General features: G+C 39.0%; 2 protein-coding genes across 2 annotated transcripts; both read right to left on the bottom strand.

The window, feature by feature from the left end:
• Positions 1-1566: 1566 nt before the first annotated feature.
• On the bottom strand, positions 1567-10335 carry dus4l (dihydrouridine synthase 4-like). The gene is made up of 13 exons (XM_083914206.1): positions 10022-10335; positions 9179-9300; positions 8858-8975; positions 8456-8578; positions 7757-7983; positions 7372-7634; positions 5855-5961; positions 5074-5174; positions 4342-4489; positions 4126-4261; positions 3550-3652; positions 3268-3368; positions 1567-2861 (listed from the first exon to the last, which is right to left on the bottom strand). The coding sequence occupies exons 1-13, from the start codon at positions 10111-10113 to the stop codon at positions 2826-2828; spliced, it is 1677 nt and encodes a 558-aa protein (XP_083770332.1). The 5' UTR covers positions 10114-10335; the 3' UTR covers positions 1567-2825.
• Positions 10336-14570: 4235 nt separating this feature from the next.
• Positions 14571-16367, bottom strand: rflnb (refilin B). Its single transcript, XM_083914110.1, has 3 exons — positions 15834-16367; positions 15278-15372; positions 14571-14986 (listed from the first exon to the last, which is right to left on the bottom strand). Exons 1-3 carry the CDS (start codon positions 16038-16040, stop codon positions 14668-14670), a joined length of 621 nt encoding a protein of 206 aa, XP_083770236.1. The 5' UTR covers positions 16041-16367; the 3' UTR covers positions 14571-14667.
• Between the last annotated feature and the right edge of the window lie 152 nt (positions 16368-16519).

The following is a 16519-nucleotide window of genomic DNA, read 5'->3' as shown; positions in this document are numbered from 1 at the left end:
TCGATGGGAAATGTGACTTGTGAAGACTAGTACAAAAAAAATGTAATTCTGAAAACCAGCACTTGTAAAGACATCACTCTTCCTGAACAACGGAAGAGAAGTGGCCTTATACTAAATTTAAAATAAGAAATTATAATTAAGATAAGGAAAATTCAGCCTTCAAAGAGACAGGAAGTGGGGATATATATATTTTTTATACATATTTTAAATAGAAAAGACAAACACATTGTTTTTGAAATATGTGTGAACATGTATGTCAGTAACGTTTCGAAATACTTGGCAGTTGTTGATATGACGTATGTGCCTCATTCACTCAACAGTTACCTCTAAATCATGTGTCTCACATTTTGAACAGATATCTGAATACGGTTTCATTTTGCTGTTAAATTTCAGACTTAAAGCAAGTCTTTACACTTACTCAGAAAGAAAGGCGTAACATGTGACTGACTAAATCTTTTGTCATTCATTTTAAGCTCAAAGTCAGGTCTGACTGTGTTGTAGTTTGTGTTTTTCGCTTTCTGAATGTGATCGTGTTCCTTTGGTACTCATACTCACTAAAAATGGAAATTGTGTTTCAGTGAGATCTGTTTACCTGTTTGTCTCATGGAGGCTGCTCCACATATTTGTGCTTTTAACCAGCACCAGCCCCAGTTAACTCACATCAAAATCTGGTATTATTATAAGGAGAAAAATGTTATATGAAGACACAGCACATTAAACTTTGTCACGACACTGATTAGTTAGAATTAGACTGAATTTACTCAGAATATATCAATGCACCTCATGGCGTATTTGTTTAAACAGGTGGCTGAGGTGATGCTTGCTCTTGTGTCTGCCATGTGTTGTGCCTATGAAAAGGCTGAATTTGTACTGTTGCAACATTGATAAAAGATGTATGTAATACCAGTCTTTAAGCAAACGATCCCACTAGAGGAAATGTGCATTTATGTTACTGGTGTGTATAAGCTCTGCTTCCATGTCTGCAGCCATTGCTATATGAAATGTTTTACTAGTCGGTCTGTTTTTAGGGTTTGTAGGGTGTGCAGAAAGTCCTGTGCCAAAACCCACAAACTGAAGGTCTATTCTCAGGTTTTATTCTCACGAACAGCTTCATCCCATAATCAGAACCCATTTCCTTAAAATCTGTCAAAATAATTTATTTTCAAAAAAGTAAAATGAATCTAATAGCTACTTTACCTCAAGGCAATTGTTTTTTAAGGATTACTTTTGTCTTTGTATAGCATATTATCATCAAGCTTCATTCCCAAAATGGATATGTACTTACACTATGTGCTGACTGAATCTTTTTTTCAACACAGGTTTAGTTTCAGGCACTGGTGGCCACAATTACAGACTCAGAGAGCAGCAGCGAGAGGCTTAGAGGAAGGAAGTCATTATCTCAATAATGTAAGGCATTTACTTGCATTAAGAAATCAGAATGTAAATAATTTTCTTGGATTATTTTTGTAAAATTTCAAAGAATATCTTAAATGTAATACTAAAATAAAACTTTTAATATCCAATGAAATTATGTGTTGGAGTTATTTATTCAAAACAAGGCACAGCATAAAGAATTGTATCTTTATTAGACAAAATGTACTACATCCACCTAAAAGGCACTTCCAGCTGATTTCTTCTGAACACAACATGAAGAGGCATTTTAAGAACTTTATGAACTGCACAGTAACTGTGGTAAACTCAATAATTATTTTATCATTATAAAATGGGGATCATTGGAGCATCTGGTGCTTACAATCTCAGCCCCTATCTCACCATGAAAAGACTGTCTGAATAACGGAACTATGACAAAAACCACACAGCCCCTTCTCACAACACATACAGCACAACTCCTGGTGTAACTAAGACTAACCAAAAAATGAACGCTTGAAGCACACAGTGCAGCAAATACACAACAATTTGGCTCTCAGAAACAAACAAAAGACATGTCGTAACTCTTACCTTTGACCAAGATTTAATCTATTACATTTTACACCTTAAGATCATAAGTGGTTGATTTCAATTTTCTATCCCTACAGATATTCAGTTTTATCCATCCACACAGTACGTCACATTTTCTTCAACATTTACAAGTTCAAATTAAGAAAGAAACCAAAACAAAGCAAAACTTATGTACTGGTTGGAACCATTATCACTCACTACCACTGTGGCTATAAAAAAAGACAGATCATAAGCTGGAATACAACAAAAATGTGTGAAGTGCAACTGTACATGCATACTACATATGCATGGCCATGCAAGCACTGAGTGAATTTACATACTGTTGGTAAGCACAAAGAGGGTGCGGCAGATGTCCATGCTAGAAATAAAGAAGCAAACCATCGGTACTAAAATACATTCATAAAAGCGATACTTCACTCTACCCTGTGCATGTGGCTGGAAACAATAAATCAAACCAAAAAAACAACATCCATCCTTGTTGCATATTTCTTTAACATATTAAGTGCTCTGTGATAAGACCTGGGTCCATTACTGACTGAACTCCCTCCAATTGTCTTGCACAATTAATCTGCTTTATATGAGTTTGCGCTTAAAAAAGTAATCATCTAAGTCCCACTGTGCCAGGCAGAAACAGGAAACCATCAAATAGTACTCACTATTTAAGCCAGTCTGATGCCCTAGCTGAAATTCAACGCCATGCTTTCAAACCATTACTGGTATCAGCAAAAAGTAACGCAAATGTCTTTGCTGATATCAGAGGAGTCAATCCTGGTTTTGTGGTATGCACTGTTACACAAGGTAAAGCATGTGTCGCAGTGGCCTCTTTTACTGTGTAAACACTTAAATCTTTAAAGATTTTACAATAACTAGTCGTCCTTTTTGTTTCCACTGTCTTGAAGATTCTGAAAAGACAAAAAAAGGAAAGAAAAGAAAATATCAGTTAATGTGTTATATTATGATATTATGTGAGCCACATTAATGCACTGAGGTTATTACTAAACGTTTTTTAAATAATGGTAAAAAATGTAATGAAATGTATATAGTGTAAATTGAACTAGTATGTGCTCCTTTAGTTGAGATCATGGATTAGTTTTTCTTCATTATAATTTACAATCTTTCTTTTCAATGTCTCAACAACAACATAGGCCCTAATTGATGATGAAATGGACAGGCTTCTTAAACTGTGAATTATGGCCCTGCCTCCAACATGCCTGATGTTGAGTTTAATTCGCTCCCTGAAATTGTTAAATCTATGTAGTGAATGGCCCAACAAGTCATTATCCTGCTGTGTTAAAGACTTAGCATCACCTGGAGCTCCTGATGTTCTTTTAGCAGTCTGTCGTACTCCCTGGCGAGGCCATCCGTCTGCTTCTTCATTATATCTGCCTCTGACTGGGAATTCTTCATGGCTGGAGAGGAAACAAGCACATGTCAGCACAGGGCATTCTCATTATCTTTACAAGTGACAAGTTTTAAAGTCTTTGGTTCTTACATCAATTTTCCTAGAGGTCAGAACATAAAAATAACACTAACGTGTAAAAGATACACAAACGTTACAGCTGGCATGTGCACATGTACATGGATACTAACCATCTCCTGAGGTCTTCAGTTCTTCTTTCAGTTTCTCCACTTCTTTCCTCAACAGTTCCATGCCCTCTGCGGTAGCTTTATCACCCTTCCCTTCCATCAGAGTCTGAAATCAGCAAATAACATAAACCTTGAGTACATGAAACACAGCTCTTCGTCAGCAAAACGTGCAACTCAAATTTTAAAACATTTAGAGTGTGGGACCACATCTAGAGGTGATTAATGAGGGAATTCAAACTGAGCGTGAGGGTTTCTCAAACATGAACCAAACTCTGAGTCTGGTAGTTAGGATTTGATGCCAAGAGACTAAAATAACACCCAATGATCTTACCAAAAATAACTGAGAGCGTGTTCAACTGCCTCACCATGTCTCAACAGAATCTTGACAAGCCAGTGGAAAAAAATCCAACACCTAAAATCTGACACTAAAATTTAAACTTTTATATGTAAGGTAAATACAAATCCATTTCATTAGTTAATAGTACTGTCAGATTTATTGATTGCCTGATGTAGATTTTACAGTTGGGGTTCTATCCAACAACGGTGATATCTTTGAATCTTTGCACATGTGGAGCCTACCTGTTTCAGCAGCTCGTTGTCCTCAATGTATTTCTTGGCAGCCTTGTTAGCATTATCAGCCTGCGCCTGAAGAGCAGCCGTGGTGCCAGACACTGATGCCAGTTGGTTAATCAATGTAATCACTCGCTTCATAACCCTGCAAAAAGACAATGAAATGACACGGGTTCCAAAAACACCTTTGATATGTTATTCAGGTATCAGAGAGCAAATACTCACAGCCAGAGGAAGACAGCGAAGCCAGAGATGTAGAGGTTCCTCTGGGCTCTGAAAAGCTTCATGTGCAGGTGATCAAACATGTTTGGTTGCAGCTTGGCATCTGTGCCAAGTTCTTTGGCTGAATATTTCCTGACTTCACGCACTGCATCTAAAGGAAAAGATGTAAGCAATGAAAAAAAAGTGACTTTTTTTCTACTGGGACCTTTGAATTAAATTTTCCCCCTAAATATATTAGAATATGGTTTGATTGACTTGAATTACCAACCTTTTTGGGGACTGGGGCCCTCAAAGTTGACATATTTTTGACGACCAGCCAACCAAATAGTATGGTTCTCTTATTATCAGAGAGCTAACAAAAAACGTCCAATACTTTTGGTCCATAAAAAATAGATTTGCAATATTTAATTTATTTTAGGGTAAACATTTCTTTATATCTCTGGAGGTTTTCATATTGTGCACTGTGTATATCAGTTGAGAAACAGCAGTCTTCTTAGTATAAAGTGGGTAGTTTGCAATTTATTTCTGATGGAATGCCCCGATTTACCATCTTAATACATTTTTCTGTTTCTGTTACAGCATTCAATGGTACGCCCTATTCCCCCCAGCACACTGTTGATGTTTCGAGACTCAACCATTCACACCATCTATAGTGGTCCACCTTGAGAGTTTTTACCTATAGTATCTACAAGGTTACAAAAAAAAAAAAATTGATACATTTTGGGTTTCACTTACCAAGGAAGAGAACGATGAGTATTATGATCATTGTGAGAAACACTTTGTTCCAGAACCTCGCCACACAGTTCCATATCCTCAGCTGGAAAATACTCTGCCACCTGTAACCACACACAAAGATCCCCAAGCATGAGACAGGCATAATGTTACAGTAGGTCACTGTCACTCGTTATCTAACATACAATCACAATGTTCTGAAAGATCACCGGAATTGACAATATATATGTCACAGAAATGTGCAGACCCAGTCCTTATATTTTTGTTGTGCTGATTATTAGATCATGTTGTGGTAATACAAACCTGACCCACGTGTATTCAACGCCATAATGATTATTATTCATATTTCTATCATCTTAACTGAAATCATTACTACTATTCATATAATTATAATATATTAACTGGCTTAACTTGTTAGTCATATTCGCAGCACAATAAATATTATTACAGTTAATGTTAATTCTTTGGTTGCTTGCATCCCCAGGTCAGTGCGTCTGTCGGTCTGTCTCTCTCTCTCTCTCTCCACCCACAACCAGTCAAGACAGAGAGCTGGGTCTGTTTGACGTTCCGGTCTGTTAAAAAGAAGGTTCTCGTTGCCACTGTGTGCACAGTATATACACACTGTATATAAATATTAATATTATTATACATAATTGTTTGGTCTCTGTAAATCATATATATAGTGTAGTCTAGACCTACTCTATGTGTAAAGTGTCTTGAGATAACTTGTGTTGTGATTAGGCACTATAAATGAAATTGAACTGAATGTATGATTCTGACTTACCTCCTGGCTGAGATGAAGGGTAAGCAGAGGATGACAAGAATGCCCATCTCGACGTAGAGAAAGAGGGCCACTGCCGTCCATTGAAGCGTCATCTCTAGTGAGGTCCTCTGAAAATAACGTGAGAAAGATAGATAGGAAAGCTTACAGAAAAAACAGGTGGAACTAGGTAATGCCCTGCCTCTCTGGCAAAACAAATAAAGAATACAAAACTCAGGTTTAGGCTGCACGCATAGCACTTAGACAACAATACAGCCACAGTTGAGAAAAAATGCCAACTTAAGCTCCTTAAGCACTGTTTGCAGTTCACATAGCGTTTCTGTAAACTCAAAGTCGACAGCTAACTCTGTCAAACTGCGCCACCGCCAAACCCGATGTGCGACAACGACAACAGTGTTTATATGCTTATTAGAGGCAAATATCTAGCGGTAACATGTGCATACGCTTTTAATAACGAACTATTTTCATCATCCGCCCTTGTTCAGCATCATAAACCCACTGCTCTGTTACCATATGCAAACGATGATTTAAAAAGGTATGCTGGTACATGCTGGGTTGACGAACAGTTAGCTAACGTTAAACGTTTTAAAATGGCAAAAGGGTACGTTAGTTAAGTATCTACGTTCATACGGAGTTTAGGCAAACACGACTTACCGGTAAATCGCTGAAAAAAACGGACTAAAAGAGAGTAGCAATAAACTAACTTGAGAAAACAACTAGGGAAAAGTTTGTAATGCCTTCTTCTTTCTTCCTGTTCCTGTGTTGCTGCAATGCCAATGGTCGGAGGTCAGGACACCAAAAAAAGTCTGAGCGTTGGCGTATGACACATGCGCAGTAACATCTGGTAGCACTGGCGTACAATCACATAGCGATAATTTTTTCGATGTCCCATCCTCTTTCCATTAGCCTTGTTCCTGTGTCGCTTCCGCTCCAGCCAGCTTGCGTTCAGGACCTAGCTTCCGGCCTTCTTTTCTTTCCAAAATAAAACCAATTTCAAGGTCAGTGTTAAAAAAAAAGGTTAATATTGGGTTATCCCGCATTAACATGGCTGGGAAATAAGTTGCTGTTTGATAATTGGTTTAGCATTAATTGTCTCAGTATTTATATTAATTCTGCTGCTAAAATAGCAACACATTACGTTATCAGTTAATAAAGAAAGTACAAATTATATTTCTTTCCAAAAAGCAAGACGCTCAAGTTGTAATTTTTCTATTCTTTTCTCACATAGAATCAATGAAAAAACTTTATGCATGAATTATTTTTTTTTATAAAAGGATGTCTTGCTAGTTGTAATACCCTTTATAGTGATGACTGAGAATACTGTTGTCCATGGATTTTTTTAATTGATGAAACTGATTTAAATTCTTGTGATCCTTATGGGCGTACAGCTAGGAGAACGTAGCAATAAAGAAGACAGACGTCAGTGACACATACATCTATAGCTTTGCAGTTTTATTCAGCATAAAAATAAAATGAATTAAAAATATTAAAATCAAAAATATCACATTTCAATATGCTCATGTTCCCAGATCATGCACTGACCCGTATGTGTTCTGGAGGTAATCTATTACAGCTGAGGTACTGGATAGAGAATTGAACACCTTTCTCTCAGGCTGGGAGGTAACCCTCTCCAGCATGTAGATAAGATGGTGGTGGAAGCAGGTGAATGGAGTGCCTTGCTCTAAAGAGATGTCGACCCAATCCCATATACACTCCAAAGGAGTATCCTCATAGCCGGTGAACATAGCAGGGTTAGCAAGCAACCCACGCGCAGCCATCACACCTAATTGACAAATCCAAACAAACAAGAAGTAAACAAATCTGAAAGGAGTAGTCACTTATGCATCTCTCCTAAATTAATAAAAGTACTTGTTCAAGTGTGCAATTTGTGGAAAACAAACCTACCGTCGACACCAGTAAGCTGGTAAGTGGACTCCACATCACGGAGGTACTTTATGTCCCCATTGGCAATGACAGGGATAGATACGCTGTCTTTGATTGTCTTTATGGCATCATAATGGACTGGCTGGTGGCGTTCTTCTGCTGTGCGGCCATGGACCGTTATCCATGACACACCTGCTGATTCAGCCTTCTGGCACAGATCCACTGTCCGCCTTAGGTCCTTGTGAATTCTGAGGGGCAAAGTTATTTTGTCGTTATACTTATTATTCTCACCTGATTTGATTAACACAGGGGGACATAGTTAAGCATTAAATGTAATTACATATATTCGGACAGGGAAAAATGAATTTGTCTGAGTGTAATTAAATGTTTTACTGTGACCAAGAATACTGAGCGGGACATTTTATACTTGAAAAATGAACTTGTCAGAGCTCTATCGCTACTTTCACATATGAACCCTGGACTGTGTCAGGAGAATCAGGTATGGGTGTAAAGAGAAAGAGTTTCTCTTTCAATCATGCTGAAACACAACATGATATTCTCTGTGTCCGACATGATTTCACTTACTGGAAATACTCTGTTTGATATAGGCGAGAGTGGTGCTGGGTAGGGTGCAGGAGGGAGAACATAACGCAGATCATTGTAATTTGATCAGAAACAACCAAGACTCTTGCCTTCAGGTTTGTTTGTTTGTTTTAATACCTTATTTTGATGGATGCTGTATAGTTTGGATTGTCCACTTGGTTTCTGACATGCCTGACCATGTCTTTCACAAGTTCAGGCTTGTTGATGAGGCATGCACCATACCCAGCTGACATAGCCCATCTGAAAACACAACATCAAAGCTAATCAAACAACCTAGAAAAAAGATTAATAACCATCTCGAAGCATGTTCTGGGGGCACAGGATTTAATAGATTATTGTAGAATCATCCAACACAGTAACACTCAGTTACTATTTATTATTCTATTGGAAATGAATAAGTCAAACAGTATATGCTTTAGGTCTTCTATGAAATCAAAATGCGTAGAGTTAGTTACCTCTACTAGTTTAATTAAATTAGTAGAGGTCAAATGTATCAGGACTTATTGTCAGTAACTGTACCTCTGGGGACAGCCACAGTTGAGGTCAACTCCATCTGTAAAAGGTGCCACCACACAGGCTGCATCAGCCAGAGTCTGGGCATCATGGGCAGCAAACTGCGCTATCAGGGGACGGTCACCTGAAGAGAAAAGGGAATAACAAACAATGGGAATAAAAATTTAGTCTTACAATTTCTCAAGATTATTAGCAATATGGCAGTTTTTGCAGAGCTCACAACACATTCATCCTACGGCAACATCTTCGTGTGAAAGTGATTTGCATGGTGCAGCAAGACATTATGGTAGTGAACTATACAGCTCATAATGCAATTTGTCCACTCACTCTCATTGGTTGTGAATTCACTGTCTCTGGCTTTGACAGATCGCATGAAGTCCGCAGCAACTATCATTGGGGTGAAGCAGATATCACAGTTGTATTTTCTCACCAAGGACCTGAACGCAAGCCTATGGAGAAAAAAATTACACTATTGAGCATAGTGTGCAGCAGACACACAATAAAGGATTGCTTTATCCAGAATATATCTCATATCATGTTTATGTTTGATATGATTTCAAACACGCAGAAAAGAAAACAGAAAAGGTCATACAGAAAGTAATATTACACAACTAGAAAGCATAGACATACATGAATAACACATCCTTGAATCTTTTTTCTTTTTGACATGTCTGAAAAGGAGTGGGAAGAAGTATACACTTATTTAATCTTACCCCTTCTCCATAATTCCTCTGTCATACATTTATTTATTTATTCAAGTCATTGATTATTATTCTTAAAAATTCAAAACTCAACCAATTTCTCTTAACAGTACTTAACAAGAATCTGACGAAATAAAAGTGATTCCTCATTTGTCCTTATCTAATTCATATTATAATTTCTTACACACTTATTTGATTTGTTAAAAAATTATAAATGTATTGACATATCTGAGTAACCAAAATGTAAATTAATTCAGGATTTAAAACTACATAAACAAACAAAAAATAAGTAAATAAAACACAGTATAATGAAGTACTAAAATGAGGACAACTTAATGCTTAAAGTTATATGTATATGATAAATTAAAAGTGTTTCCCCCTAAATTTCACATAACGTAGCTGCAAAAACAACAACAACCCGAAATCTATGGTAATAGCTGAGTTACCATTGTAGAAAGAAAACACTTACTTCGAATATCTAACCATTGGAGCACATATCTTCAAGACTTTTCCCTTTTCAAACATGTCCATGACAGAGGTGTTACTGTTAGAAGTCTTCATTCTGCACGAGTTACGTTAGCCAGCTAGCATCACAAGCTAACGCGCTCAAGCTGTAAGAGTGGAGTTCCGTTCAAAGCTTCTGTCGTCTGACATCTACCGCGTTATTTTCAAACACGTGAACAAACTGGATACACGCAGTAAAATCCCAGACAGCCGCACACAGATATGAGGTTAGCTAGGTTTACTTCGGAACAATAATAAACAACGATGCTTTAGTCCATGTTCAGTCCACATTGCGGGGAAAATGCAGGCGTGTTTACTTAAATCTACGTCATGCCCCTCCATGCAATGCTGCCTTCAGGTTCTGTAGGGAAAGGTACTTCTTCTATGGCAAGCGGGTTTCAATGATAACTAGACTGGACATTTATTGCACACATGCGCGTTGTTAGACCTGGGCATTAGCCCCGGACCTCTCTGCCATCCAATAAAAAAACAAAACGTAAAGATGGTGAAAATAGCCCTGGGCATTAGACTTGTATGTGGTTGCAGCAGATACAAATGTAGCAGTGAAAATTGCAAAATTATGACGTGTCTGCACTGACAAGAGATAACTTCAGAATCAAACTTGCAACTGCAGACTGAGTGACGGTGTTTCGGTTTAACGAGTGGCCATGTTAACTGGAGACTTTAGCTGAGTGCCCCTGTGAGGTACTTGGCTGGTGGTGCACCGATTTAATCTCTCGACTTTAATTTGTTTTCCCACAACGGCATGACTACAAATCTCCTTAAAAAAAAAAAAAGTGGTAGGTACGCACACGTGTTTACACAAGTAGGGTTCAAATACAAATGATGAATTTATAAAAATGAATTCGAGATGGAAATCATGAGGAGGAACTCGTTCTCTTCCTGTTTACCGTAACAACAAGCCACTGACACGTTTACTCAAACAAAACTATAAAGACTGATCGGGTAGGGGACGTTATGTTTAACATTATAATGAAAAACTAAACATAGAGGCATCCACGAGGGCAGCTACGCATCTGCCGTCACTATGGCAACCGTGGTAAAAGTGTCAGTTAACGGGTCACTCGTTAAACCCAAACACCGGCCAGGAGAGAAAACGTCCGTCGGAGCAGTGATGTCTTCTGGTTTACACAGTTTTAGGACCTGCAGTGGATTCAACCCCGTCCACTTGACGTCAGGTCGGTGCGTGTCAGTGTTTCTGGGGCTGTAGGCTGCTCTCATGTCTCCTTCTGCTGCTGGGGTCTGTGCTGACCTTTCTTAACAGAAACATTAACTTGTCACCTGCCCCGACGGGAGTCACACATGACCATTGGCCTTTCCTTTCCTTCTCAAACTATGTCACAATTGCATTTTCATCAGCCCGATTTCAAAAATGTCTCGAGGAGAAAACCCTTGAACCCCCGTGTGAAAAGGACCCTAACTTCTGGGTTACAGCCAGCGACGCGCCTGATTGCACATATCTGTCATTTAATCCTTCCTAGTCAATTTAGGAAAACTCCCATTTCAGATAACTCAAATCAAATGGTTACTATATTCAGAATATCAGATAGCCCAAGTGAAAATCCATTCCAGATACCCATAATGTGATTTTTACTATCCAAAATAAATTCTGATTGTACAGATATGTACAACCGCAATTTCAATGGAAAGAATTACGTTACAGATATCCAGAACGTTCATTCTAGATATCTGAAATGTAATTGTGGATATCTAGAATTGAAAGCCCAATACACATGGCAAAAGTACTGCAAATGTGACGTCGTTTGTACTGATGGGAATGCTGTTGTGGATATCTGAAATGTAATTACAGATAGGAGTGTGATTCGATTAAATGTTAAAATTGTTCCTGCAGCTTTCAAATCACTAAAGCACATGATAATATGTGGAGAAGAACTTGCTGACTCATTACACACATGTAGGGAGAGACAAACAATCCCAATGTTGTCCAAAAGGCATCGCTGTCTTCTTATTTCCTTTTAATATGTTTATTATGCACCAAACACTGAGGGAAATTCCTTACATATGAAAACCTACTTGGCAAAAAGCCTCATTCTGATTGAAATTTGATACAGTCGATAAATAGTAAATATATATATATATTTTTAATTTCATTTAGAGCACCAAATAGCATTTATCTTCTCACATCTATGATAAAAGATGTATACTACATATAAACTGAACACAAGATGGATACAATTCAATAAATGAAAGTGCAAGGTTTTTCTATCTTCAGTGTTAAACTGTTTTGGGTTTTTTTTAACGGCTGAAGCTCCACACTAAATAGGTTGTGAAAAGCAGCTGCATCAGTGCAATAGTCAGTCAGATGTGTAGTAAAGGACAAAAAGTGAAACACACCGAGATGATGCAAGAGGTTACCCAATACCTACCGTTCCTCAGCTCTGATCAGGACTCCCGTTAGTGGAGGCATCTTAGAGAAAACCCCCCTGGCACAGAAATTTAGGAAACTCATGGAACAAGCACACACTTATTTATTACACACCCTCAAGCCAATCAGTAGAACAAACGCAGTGGTCATAAGATAGAGATTATGGTTGGTTGTAATGTTTAACTTGTCTTTTTTTTGCAGAATAAATAAAAAGCACAAACTGCTGGCTGTTTTTTTTTATTCACCCTAATCATTCACAGTGACCCCTAGAATGATTTTCCCAGATTACATTGTTTTCTAAAGACTGCAGCTGCATTTGTTCTGCTTATTTTGTGTAATTTTGATACTGGTTCTGTTGCATGTTCTCTTAATAATCCCCATTTTTCAGTGTCTCCATGGTGTAGCGCAAAGTCAAGAGAAAATCTTTAGAGAATCTGTCGAACCTTCCCTCTGTGGCCACAGGAGGGCATTCAAGCAGCACAATAAAAAAAAAAAAAGTCCTTGTGAGGAGTCTTAAGGGACAATTCACCCAAAATCAAAGTGCACACTGTTTTCCTATTGTTTGAATATTTGTTGCACAGTAGGGCAGCAGCATAACCCACTTAATATCAAAGCATAAAATAAAAAGGTATATATAAAAAAAAAAAAAAAACTTAAAACGTTTCTCCTCCTCCAAAGAATGTATGCATCATCCAGAAACACTGTCAACCGCTTTTATAAATGACATTCCTGTGGTCAAGTGTTGTCACTTTGTTATTTTGCAGGTCAAAACTGCCTCGGTCTGCAATCATTTTTTAAAAAAAACAGACAAGGACTACCTTCTCGTAAAATACAACATAATGAAACATTTTATTTCAAACTGACACTGAATGAGTAACTGATAAAAACGAAGCATCAACACACATATCAATAAGGCAGAAAGGGCATTACTAAAAAAATATCCCTTGCCAAGACTGTGGAGAGACCCGTTAAACAGCCGATTAAAATCTCAAACTAAAAAAAAAAAAAAAAAATCCTACAGAATAAATAGAAATTGAGTCCAAGCCAAAGAAAGTGATGGCATTGAAATGCAGTTTGTTATTTTCCTTCATTTCAACAGTTAAGTGAGTGATATTGAAAACAATATCCACTTCTTAGTAAACTCCACACTTGTGATCCATCTATATGACCTGCTTAATCAGTTTGTCTAAGCCAGGGCTGCCCAGCCCTGCTCCTGGAGGGCCACTGCCCTGCATGTTTTAAGTTGCTCTGCTCCAACACACCTGAATCTAATGATTTGCTCGTTATCAAGCAGTTGAAGCTTGTCACAGGTTTGAAAATCATTAGACTCAAGTGTGTTAGAGCATGGAGAAACCTAAAACATGCAGGACAGTGGCCCTCCAGGAGCAGGATTTGGCAGCCCTGGTCTAAGCTTACACAGCACAACAATCAGAAAAGTTCTGTTATCTACCAACATTTACATAATACATTATAATGAAATTGCAGCTACAGACAGTGGCCAGAGAGAAGGCTTGGGAAGAGCTTAGCTTGTGTCTATGTTGTGTAGGAAAATATAAAACACCCTGTGAGGAAACAAAACACACGTTTTCACCACATCCTTTGTGCAGTGTGGATAAATTAGTGATATCTTAGCATGCATCCAAACTCCTTTCCTCTGCCTTGTCGCTTTGAACCCAGTTCCAAGTCAGCAGATTTAAAAGAAACTCTTCTATGATTACAAAGGCCTCATCGCTCAAATTTAAAAACAATCACTCTGCATCCTTGGCTAACTTTGTGTGACATGAGGAGAGAGACTCCGCTGAGGGCAAATAATTATTCTTCTCATGCCAGTCCATATGAGCCAATTCCACAGCCAGTAAAAACAAATCAAATAGAAGCATGCCTTTGGAAAACCAACAAACTGCAAAGTGAAGCATTTAATGAAATATCCATTCCAACTGATAGATCGTCCATTGGCAGGAATATAAAACACTGACGCATGGACTGAATGGATATTTTAGCCACTTTGTCAATGTCTTCTTATCTCTGATATCTGTAACATCACAGAACAGGTGCATCCTGTTCCACAGCTTAGGAAGGGTACTTAAAAAAAAAGATAATAGGCTACACAACTGCAAAAAGACAACACAGCAGGTCAATGGCAGACAGCCATGGAGGGAGCTACAGTGTAGGGGCTGTGTGTCTCCAGCCGCCTGTCCCCTCCCTCACTGAGGTAGCTCTCTGCGACCAGCTGTCTCCAGCTCCACGCTGGAGAGGAAACGTTTGGATAGTCGGTGGCAGTCGTAGCTCAGCTCCGTGGTGAAGAGGGCGCTGGTTTTCTTGGGGTAGACGATGGTGGTGCTCTTGAAGTGCTGCGGCCGATGGCGAGGCTGGAACTCCAGCTGTGTCTTGTAGTGGCGCCAGGTACTGTGGGGCACAGCCATGATGGTCTGCCTGCAGTGTTCAAGACCCTGGCCCGTAGGCTGCAGGGCCACACCCTGGATGAAATGGCGGTCCGAGTCGTAGTGCACAGATGAGGTGTATCTATGGAAGAGGAAATGGGTAAGGGTTTGGCGATTGGTGATTTGGTGAAAAACAATAGAGTGTAACTAGTCTGCATACCACCTGCACAAACCATCCATTACATTTAAAGTCAAGGGCAGGTCCAAGTCCTCTGTTCTCCTGTTTGCTTACGTAGCATACACACTTTGCAGTTATTGGTGGTACATATTTGAGTAAAAATACTACAGCCTGCATGTCCTCATGGTGTGATATTTTGTGCATTTCCTCCAGCAGGTCTAATGCGGAACAGGGAGTCCCATCAAAGCAACCCACCTTATTTCCTTGGGCGGCAATGGATCAAGCGCTATGCCTTCCCCAAAGGACAATGGGTGTAGATGCTGGAAAGATCCTGTGGGTAAAACTGGAACCTGCAATGCAAAAATCAGCCCCACAGTCAATACATGGAATCAAATGTAAGAAGTAATCTTTTCAGAGCTAACTTCCCGTGTGCAGTCCCAACATTGATTCTAATGCAAATACATTATATTTAATTCAACATTTGTGGAAACTAGCAGGATTTCAAGACCAGAATATTGCAATGTTTGATTGAAAATAGATTTTGAATATGTAAATAAAATAAAACGGAAAACAGAAAAAAGCAAAATGAACGTACAATTACAGGCAGAAAAATAAATAAAACTAAAATAGAAAAACACGTACAAAAATTTAAACAAAAAAGAATTTAAGCAAAAAAGAAAAAAAAATCAATTCACATATTCGAAAAGTATGCCAATCCTTCCTTATCAATTATACTGGTATTTAAAATAAGTGCTCGGGTTCATATATTGCAGAATCACAGCATAGTCAGGTAACTGGTAGTGTTACCTACCAGGGAGTCCTTTCCCTCGTCTTCAGACACCGGGCTCACGCCCCCGGCTTTATCCGCACACACAGGCAGCAGCCAGGCGCTGGGGCTCGGGCTCGGGGGTAACCCGGAGTCCGGGCTGTCAAGTCCTCTATCAGCCCTGTAACTCATATCCAGTGGATCTCCTTCACATACATTTGGCAAGTTTAACCTGCCAACCATTTCAAGCATAAAGTTGCAAAAGTCCAGCAACCGAAACGGAGGTTACGAAAGATAAATACTCCCAGACTGCTTGTTCCTTGTCACTTATTTGTTTTTGGTCCTCGAGTGTGTTGCACAAGTCAAACGGTGTTACCGCCAACCTCTCCCCGGGACAGGATGCACTGATGCCCGCTGGAAATATCATCAACCGGGCGGATAATTAAGTCCTCCCCGAACGCCAGACTGTAAAAAAAAAAAAAGACTGTCTTTAACTTTGGCATTAAAAGATTTCAAAGCATAACCCCGCGGTGAGTGCGTATACCGAGATGTGGAAGTTTGTCCGCTTTTGAACCAAGTCGCTCCAGAAGAGATGTGAGGGAGTGTTGCTGCCCGCGGCTCCTCTTCAAACTTATCTTCCCTCAAAGGGCCTTTCAGACCCAGAAACACGCGAAAGGAAACGCCTTTTGAAGCACGTACAGGCTCCTGATTGGATGGAGGATAAGTGGCAA

Source organism: Echiichthys vipera (assembly GCF_963691815.1).
Source record: "Echiichthys vipera genome assembly, chromosome: 5".
Classification (NCBI taxonomy): domain Eukaryota; kingdom Metazoa; phylum Chordata; class Actinopteri; order Perciformes; family Trachinidae; genus Echiichthys; species Echiichthys vipera.
This window is presented reverse-complemented; position numbering and strand designations above follow the sequence as displayed.